This window comes from Leptosomus discolor, chromosome 3, assembly GCF_034619465.1.
Source record: "Leptosomus discolor isolate bLepDis1 chromosome 3, bLepDis1.hap2, whole genome shotgun sequence".
Taxonomy (NCBI): Eukaryota; Metazoa; Chordata; class Aves; order Leptosomiformes; family Leptosomidae; genus Leptosomus; species Leptosomus discolor.
The window spans coordinates 14,712,396-14,721,632 of record NC_141393.1 but is presented as its reverse complement, the minus strand read 5'-3'; the positions used below and the strand labels follow the sequence as shown (position 1 = coordinate 14,721,632).

At 50.3% G+C, this 9,237-nt stretch overlaps 1 protein-coding gene across 1 annotated transcript; it reads left to right on the top strand.

The window, feature by feature from the left end:
• The first annotated feature begins 696 nt into the window (after positions 1-696).
• On the top strand, positions 697-8,497 carry LOC104346118 (extracellular tyrosine-protein kinase PKDCC). The gene is made up of 7 exons (XM_086462972.1): positions 697-1,218; positions 1,410-1,532; positions 3,628-3,899; positions 5,034-5,113; positions 5,208-5,312; positions 6,797-6,973; positions 8,385-8,497. The coding sequence occupies exons 1-7, from the start codon at positions 697-699 to the stop codon at positions 8,495-8,497; spliced, it is 1,392 nt and encodes a 463-aa protein (XP_086319098.1).
• The last annotated feature ends 740 nt before the right edge of the window (positions 8,498-9,237 follow it).

Genomic DNA, 9,237 nt, shown 5'->3' with positions numbered 1-9,237 from the left:
ATCGATTTCCTCACAAATCAGCGATAAAGTTGCGTTTTCTGCCTGGATTGCCCGGGTTTGGTGGAGGAGGGTTTTGGGGGGTTCTTTTCTGGAAACAATTACACTTCCACACTTTAGGCAGTGCATTGCCGTTTCCCGCTAACAGGGTTTCTCCTTCTAGTAAGAAAGACTGTCAGCGTTTGCTTTTCTTAGAAACCGAGCCTGAGACTTCTCAAAGCCGCGGGAACGCGATAGCTCAGTTCTTACTAGTTTTGATCCGGTTTACATCACCCGGCTGCGTTCTGTGGTAACTGCAGCAGCACGGACGAAGCCCACGCCCGCGAACTCAGCCCGCTTCGCTACCAACAGCCTCCGCGGGAAGGGGCGGCCGGGCGGGCGCCGGCCGGGATGTACCGCTCGCTCCCGGCAGCTCTGACCCCCGCCCCGGGCCACCTCTCGCCCAGAACCGCTTCGGCTCCGCCGCCGCAGCGACCTCCCCTCCGCGGGCGGTCCGAGCCGCCGCTGCCTCATGCGCCCGCGGCCCCCCTCGGGCAGCGGCTGCCCCGCAGGGCCGGGCCGGGCCGGCAGGGGTGGGGGCTCCCGGCGCCGGGGAGGCCGCCCGCCCGACACGCCCCCTCGGCGGCGCTCGCCTCCCCAGCACCGCGGAGCGCGGGCGGCAGAGCGGCCGGAGCCCGCTGCGGCGCAGCCCCGCTCCCCATGGCGGCGGCGGCGGCGGCGGCGCGGGCGCGGCGGGGCGCCCGGCTGAGCGCGGCGGCGCTGCTGGCGCTGCTGGCGCTGGCGCTGCTGGCGCTGACGGGCGGTGGCGGTGAGGGGCAGGCGGGCTCCCCGCCGCCACCACCGCCGCCGCCGCCGCCTTTCCCGCTGCCGCCGGGCTTGCGGGAGGAGCTGCGGCAGAGGCGGCGCGACCTGCGGCGCCTGGCAGCGGCGGCGGGCGGCGGCGGGGAAGCGGCGGCGGCGTCGGGCGGGCTGGGCTGCGGCGACCTGAGCCTGGTGACGGGCGTCAGCGTGCTGGGCTGGGGCTTCACCAAGGTGGTGGCGCGGGCGGCGCTGGCGGGCGGCGAGGCCGTCGCCCTCAAGTCGGTGCACGGGGCGGGCCGGGAGGTGCGGCAGTGCGTGCAGCGGTACGGGGCGCCGGCGGGCTGCCGCCGCCTGGCCGCCTACAAGCTGCTGAAGGAGGTGACGCTGCTGCAGCGCCTGCAGCATCCCGGCATCGTCCAGGTACGGCGGGGCGCGGGATGTGCTCCCTCGGCACGGAGATTTGGCGGGGGGCGGGGGGGGGACGGGGCGCTCAGTGCTGGGGTTGAGTCGATCCGCCGGTGTTGCCCGTCCCGGGCCCGTCCCCGGGCGGCCCGTCCTCGCTGGCGGTGGCAGCGGCATCGCTCTGACAATCGCTCCTTCCCTCCCGGCAGCTGCACGGTCAATGCTATGATAATAGCGGAGATCCCGAAATACGGGTCACAGCTATGCTGGAGCTGGGATCCCCTCTGGAGATGATTCAGCTTCTGCAGACCCCCTGGGAGGAGAGATTTAAAGTAAGAAAACAAAGCAAAGGGAGTTGTCAGTTGCTTTTAGACCGCAAGCTGGGTAAATGCGGAGAGCCCGTGGTGACTGCTGAGGCAAACGGGATCGGCACGCTGACACTGCTTGCTCCCGCAAATTGTCCTTAAGTCATTTTGCTTTCACTCCTTTTAAGTCATATTAAAATAGCCCTAGCGTGGCGTCTCACAGTTATATTCCTTCTCTCTGGAGCGATGTTAAAAGAGCTACATCTGTGAGGAAACGGCCACAAAATCTTGCTGAGGGCTCGGGTGTGTTTGATACCCAGTGTCACACCGGATTGCTCGTTTGCCTTCTATATTGTGCCACCTCACAGAGGGGCTTTCGTAGCGAGGCCCTTCAGAAGGCTGGGTCTCGCTTGGGAAAGCTGCCTCACCGCGCTGAGTCTGTTGGTTTCTGCGTATTACCTGCTTTAGGCAGCACGCCGGGCAGCCTGTCTCTCCCCATGTGCTTGTGTGCTGTTTGTGTGATAGCCCTTCAGGTATTGCTGTACTGAATTGCTTTCCTCCTGCCGTAGGTGCTAGGATTGCATCCCTGTTAGTGAGATCTGCCTTGTCTCCTAAGCACCCTGCATAGGGACAGTTAAGCTCCCCGGGAACATAAACGACTTAGGACATGGCACTTATTTTGGTTATAGCTTGTATTACAGTTTGCCTCAAGGTCTCAATTGGGGGTTCACTACTACTTGTTTGGTTCCCAGGAGGAAAGAGAGGATGAAGTAGAAGCATGGGTACCTTAATGTTGGTAAGAAATGCTTTGAGCAAAATAGAAACACAACAACAGAAGTCCCAAAATAAAATCCCTGCCTGCATGCGGTCCGCAATGTTGAAAAGGAGCCTTGCCATCCAAGCCAGAGGGGGAGTGTGGCAACCGTGCTCGCTGAGCTGCGGGATGTGAAGCTGGGATTCTTACGATTGCTTCACTAATCAAATTAAAATAGCGTCAGAGCTTCCAGAGTCATTTCTCGTAGCCTGCGGAGTTCCAATTTTGCTTACAAACTATTTCATACTGGCTTCTACATAGCTTTCCCAGCACCTCATCTTCCCAAATGTGCCAAAGTCTCTGTGGAGCTAGAAACCCATGATGCTGGATTAGCTGGTGGTGAGGTCTGGTATGGTGGCATTAAGATTTTCATAATCTTTTGACTCATGAAGATACTAATTCAGAACTTACACTGGCACTGTCTAGTCCTGTTTCCTAATTAGGGCGTCTAAACGGATGGGATTCCCCTCTGATGAGCCACATCAGATACCAGTAATTCTGTGAGCTCTTCCAAGTGAGCAAACAAACCCTCGCGCCTGCATAGATTGCTATCGGAGGCGGCAGGGGTGGTGCGGGTCTGCCTGGCACGCCTAGCTGTTCATCTGGTGCCAGGGCTCCCGATACTGAATGAAAACTGCTGCAGAAAGCCACTTGAGCAAAGTGGTGGTGCAGTATAAATGCACTCTTCTAGTTCTAGTTTGTTCAAAAATCATTTGCTGAGCTTTCTGCTGGATCAGGTATTGTCTGACCTTTCTCTGCTGCCAGAAAGTTGACATAACAGCAAAAAAGCTGGCAATAAATACATTGCATGCTTTGGCTAATTCTTCAGAAGCATGATTGTGTGCCCAAATTCATACTGCTGAGTGATGCAGCAAGGCATGAATCTGGTATTAATGACCATGGAGCCTCAGTCTGTATGGAGCAGCATGGGGGAAGGGAGGGGAATGTATTAATTCTATGCCAGAGTGGGAAAAACCCCTTCTGATTTCAACTAGCAAATCAATATAGCTCCTGAAACATGAAGGCTGCTATTGTTTTCCTCACAGCTTTCTCCTCTAGTTTCTCTAGCTGCAAATGTCTCTTTTTGTATTTGCACATTTTTAAAAAATGTTGCTAAACTACTTACCAGTCAAATCCTGTGGCAATGTTGATAATAAATTTTGTAGCATACATATAATTACCTTTTAAGTACTATATGAGGGTTTTTTTCTTTTAATTTCATTGAATGCCCTCCCCTTTGTTCTGCTTCCAGTTTAATAGCTGTTTTTCATCTGCTTTTCCCATGCATATTCATCTTCTCTTTCTTAGATTTGCCTGAGTCTTGTGAAACTGCTGTTTTACTTGGCACATTCGCCCCTGGGTTCAATAGTCCTCTTGGATTTCCAGCCGAGGCAGTTTGTTATGGTGGATGGAAACCTAAAAGTGACAGACATGGATGATGCCAGCACTGAGGAACTGTCATGCAAGGAAGATAATGACTGCACACTTGACTTCCCTACAAAAAGCTTCCCTCTCAAATGCTCTGTGGTTGGGAAATGTGAAGGAATAAATGAAAAGAAGAATCTTTTCAATGCATATCGGTATGTCCAACAAGATGGGGGGAAAATATGGGGTGGCTGAGCTCACACACTGCCGTGTAGCCTCTACCATCTTGTGGTTCTTCCATGCAGTGATTCCCCCTCACCTCCGTCAAAGGGTAGTTAAGGATCGCTTTGAAGCAAGTTTATTTTCCTTATAAGGCAGGAAAATAATGTAGTTGTTTGGTGAGAATCAAGGCATCTTTCTTCTGCTGCTCCCTTTCCCCGACGCCCTCTAGAAACTTGCCCCAGAGGTTGCACCTGTGAATTTACTGTTTGCCAAACAAGCCCTGGCATTTGACATCCATGGGCTGTGTTTGCTGAAAGTGGTGGCAGCGTGGGCTACCTGCCAAAGCCCATGGGCTTTGAGCCCCCCTGTTGGGAACAGGCTGGCTAACTTCTCTCCCTCAAACTCCGAGTGTCCTTATGGAGACTATGGACACCTATGGAAGAGCAATGAAACGGATAACGGGTAACGGGCAGCGGGCTGAGACTGCTGCAGCGCTTTGTGTAGGCCACCAGCTGAAAGCGCGAGGGCTTCCACTCACCGCTGATGCTTGGCAGGTCAAGTACCGGGGGCGGGGGGAAGCCTTGGCAGCTGGATATTTACACAGAAGGACTTAGTAACGCAGCCTGAATTTGCAGGATTCAGCATTAAAGGGCAAATCCCTGCATAGATTATTGCAGCCTTGCAGTAACGCACTTGTCTCTTGTAGAACAGGAGTTTTCTGGAAGGTTCAGGGGAGTAGTCCTGCCTTTCCAGGGACAATAAGAATGCTAGACCTTTTTAGGGTGAGGGAAAGGTCTTGCATGAGTCTTCTTTTATACACACCTTTTTTTTAATGGGAACTGCATTGCTTAGTGTACAAAAATGGCCCGGGGAATGAGGGAAGGCTCTGTTGCGTGAGCCTTTGCAAGGTAGATTTCACGCGGTGCTTGACAGCATGCTGTGCTGCAGGGACCAGGCTTTCAGCCCAACTCACAGAACTTGCCAATGAAGTGCTCAAACATAACTTGATAACCAAAGCAGACTTACTAGTTGCATGTGGATAATTGAGTCACGGGAAAATGTAGACAACTTAATCACTAGGGAAATTAAGCAACTGTATTCTAATCAGTCTGTGGGATTTTTTGCAGGTATTTTTTCACCTATCTTTTGCCACACTCTGCACCATTGGCTTTGCGGCCCTTTTTGAGCGATATTCTGAATGCAACAGGTACCAGCTAATATTAATAAACTTATTTATTAGAAGTCTCCAAATGGTATTTCATGGAATTATTCATCTTTGTCATCTTTTTCTTTAAATGTAGGTGATTTACGGTATGGAATAAATGAAACCCTGAAAGCTTTTGAAAAGGTTTTACATCTGTACAAGTCTGGGCTTTATCTGCAGAAAAGACCTCTTCTTTTAAAAGGTGCGTGATTTTGAATGCTTTACATAACATAACTACTGAGGGAGCAAGGAACTTGGTAGCTGGTCAGATTCTGACCTCCCATACATTCAGGCCCTACACTAGGAAAAGCATCAAAAGTATATTTTTTTGAGCAGCCTTTTATTGTTTTCTCATGGGAGCTATGCATGATTGCATTGTTTTGCAAAGTACATGTGGTGCAGACAATGTGGCCTACATATGGACATATGTTCACACTGCTTCTATATACTCTTCTCATAATCTGCATCGGTGCTTCAGGTGAATGTATTTGGGATAGCTTAAGCAACTAGACCAGAGTAGCAAACTACTGAGTGTCTGCTTGCCTCTCTTCGGGGTCATCTCATCCTATGGACCAATGGGTCAGTTTTCTGGGCTGATATTCAAACTTCTCATTTTGCTTGGTGGCTTCTGACTGCTGAGCTGAGGTTATTATGGGAGCATACAGCAGGGAGGTGAAACCACCGAGGTGAATGTGGCAGAGTAGTTGGCGCCTTGGTGCCCACTAAATTTCTGTTTTCTGAAGACCATCCTATTGGACCTGTGGATGGATAAATGAGCCTTTATGAGGTAGATTCCTCTGGAAAGGACACTTTTGGTGGTAGAGATGAGTTTCATCAGAAGGAAGGTTTCAAAAGGCCAGTGGTTAATGAGGCTTACATTTTCCTGAGCACTCGCTTGAGATAGTGGTGTAGCGATGGTGGCTTGCAGAAGGAAATCTCTTTATGCATGAAAGAACTGGAATTTGCACTGTTACGAACAAAGATACCTGGTCATTTGCACAGGAATTACAAGTATTTTCCAACATTTTCGCTTTGCAACTGGCTCAGTATCAATGTGCCAAAATGATCACCATCCTAGAGGTGTGTGAAGGTAGGGAGAGACTCTTAGCAGTCAATGAACAATAGCCTGAACATCACCTGGTCGGGCTTGTCAGGTCTTCTGTATCTCACTGGGGCAGGATCTGGCCTCCCTTCCCCCCCCCCTGGTTCCTAAATCTCCTGTGCCTGTGGGTAGCACCATGATGGTGGGCCAGCATGTGCCTGACGTGGCTCAGTGCTGGATCAGTGATGAGCTGGTTCTGCTGTCAGGGCTGAGGTGTAGAGAGGCCGTTGTGAGGCTGGCTTCTCTGGAGAAGAAGCGGAGGGTCTGTGGGTCTGCGCAACAGCCTCCCCCTCTCACCTACCCCTGTGGTCGCTCCCTTGTCCCTTCACCTCTGAGAGGTCTGCCCCCTCTCGTCTGTGGCGGAATTGCGGTCCTGTGCTCCGTAGCAGAAGCAAAAGTCAGGATCTGAGTATCTTTTAACTTTGCAGCTCCACCCACTCCATCTAAGCAGGTCAGTTCAATCTATCACTATCATATTTCCTTTAAGAGTTTCACTGAAGTGCAGCACACTAAGTGTATAGTGTAAACTAGTCTCTGAAAGTGCACTTAAAGAGTTTCCCTAAACACCCTCTTTCTGTTCCCAGACTACATCTCCCTAAAGGGCTTCCGAACGGTGGAAGGAGAAGACTACAAGTGCTGGCCCTCCTACAGCCACCTGGGATGCCTGCTCTCTGTTCACAGTGCCGAGGAAGCCGCCGCAATTTGTAACTCCCAACCTCAGTGTCAAAGTTTTATCATCACCCAGCAGAGGACGTGGACAGGTGAGCTTGGGCAGATGTGACAGGGTGCCGCCACGTGGCGCCCCTGCTTCTTCAGGCGCGAGTGGGGACAATGCTGCTGCCCTCCTCCATAGTGCCTTGAGTCTATGGGCATGTGTAAAAGCTGCCTTCCTTACCCTCAAGATCAGATGTCTGCCACAGTGGGCATCCAAGGATCCCCTGAGTATTTGTAAGGAGGCACAAGAGAAATTATATTCTCCTTCTGCACCTTCTTTCCTCTACAAATTTTGCGCAGGACTGCTAGGTATTGCTAAACAGTTACTTACTTCGTGCAGAGATGGCTTCACTTTGGTGTTAGGCTAAACAATTCCTGTGGTGTGTATAGTTTGCAAAAAGCTGTGGGGTTTTTAGAGATGAAAGAAGCTATGTAAAAAAAGGTGGTTGCTATTGTTATAATTAAAAGAATCATAGCTTACAATTTGTTATCACCTTTATCAAAACTAAAGCCCCAAACCAATGGATTTCCAAAATGTCCCTGTAATTAGCTCTGATTATAGCCTCTTACGGTTAGCATGTTCTCAGAATGATGGTAAATTACCTCATTTAGCTGACACTTCAATTGTGGGCTAAATTGTTACTTATAAAGTGAAGCACTGAATGAGGTAAATGAGTGTTTTCAGTGATGGTGCTGAAGAATCACATCTTGTCAGCTCACATGACATTTAAAAAAACCCCTCCAAAACTACCAAACCCGTAGCTCTTCTGTGCATTCATGTACAATTGGCGTGTGGCTAACTAGTGACACAAGAGTGCTTTCACTGATGCAACATAAATCTCTTTGAGCCGGTTTCGCACCAGCAATGGATTGTGCAAGTTGTGCCTAACGCATCGCATCTGGCTTCCTCATGGGACAGCTGTTAGTTGCTGTGTTGGGTGCCTGGCTGGAAGGAACCCCACTTAAACCAGCAGTGGGGATGCAGAAGCAGCAGCACGCAGGACAGAAGACTGTTTCCGCAGCGCCTGGCTCGGATGCTGATCTCTGCCATCCCGCACCGTGCCTGTGGTCTGTTAATGTTTCCCTTCCTGACATTTTTCTTCCTCACAGTTTTACAACGCATCTTTGCAGCCAAAGATGCCAAAAGTCTGTGGCTGAAATGCCAAGTGCCTAACTTAGCCAGTTGGATTAATGAGAGCTGTGAGAACATGCTAGTCCCTCTTAGGGCAGCTTGGTAAAGCAAAGCAAGATGTAAAAGCCTTTGGGGTCCAACTGTGCATTCCTTGTGCACACTTGGTGAGCATCTGGAGTTTGCTGAGAGTGTAAAACACATCTGTGGCAGGGTGGAGTGACCCTCCACTGAGCAAACAGTGTGTTTCTCTGTCTTTTGCCATAAATAGCATGAGTCAAGGTGAACCTATCTCCTCTATTAAACTTGCATTTTTATTTCCTTTCCAGGACGCCCACTCGCCTCATTTCGGAGTAGCCTGACTGATTTAATACCGGATGCAAACACTGTAGTCTATATTAAACGATCGGCTTCCTCAGAGGAAAGACTTGAAAGACAATGAGATCACATAAAATGATCCTGGGAGGAACAAACTGCTGGGGAGAAGTTCATCTGCTGAAAAGAATGACATATTTTATTTTGCTTTGGGATGGGATCTCTCTGCCAGCTCAGATAGAGTCAGATGCTGCTGTCTTCTTGATCAAAGCTCAAATTTCTCATTGCAGCCTCGCTAGCTTCTTTATCTGTTCCCATATTGCTGTTCCACATAAATGCTCCCAGTTTTAGTCAAGTGTCACTAGACTGGGCAATACCTAGCCTTGCTGCTTTGGTAACCAGCTTGTCAGCCAAGAAATAGAAATATCTGCAAGGGATCCGGCTTGGGTAGGCTTAGTTAGTTCAGTCACCTCTGAAAACCTGTGGATAACGCACCTTGGAGAAGGCAACCACTCCTCCTGCAGCTGCCGACCAGGATTTCATACCACTGCAAATATAAAGGACTGCATTTCAGCGATGGGGCCAAGGCTGCAGGGTTAGGATCCATAACCAGAGGTTGATGATGGGGGTGGTCTTCCAAGGAGTGTCCTGATTCAGTTCCTTCCAGGGCAGGGGAGGGAGGTGGTGTATAGGTCATCTCTGGAACCAAATGTCTGCATATTTGGATGCAGGATTTGGGTTTGAACCTATGTGATTTGTAATGCCAGCTCCCATGTATCAACCTTGAAGGTTTTTCTCTGTTACTTTCCATGAAAGAGCGAGACATTCAGATTATTTATGTATAAGGTGTGACTCTGTATGATAAAG

Bases quoted from the DNA above. Each gene is read 5' to 3' on its own strand.
- LOC104346118 (XM_086462972.1), top strand. From the start codon at position 697: ATGGCGGCGGCGGCGGCGGCGGCGCGGGCGCGGCGGGGCGCCCGGCTG. The intron at 3,900-5,033 runs GTATGTCCAACA...GATTTTTTGCAG, and splicing joins AATCTTTTCAATGCATATCG to GTATTTTTTCACCTATCTTT. The intron at 5,114-5,207 runs GTACCAGCTAAT...CTTTAAATGTAG, and splicing joins CGATATTCTGAATGCAACAG to GTGATTTACGGTATGGAATA.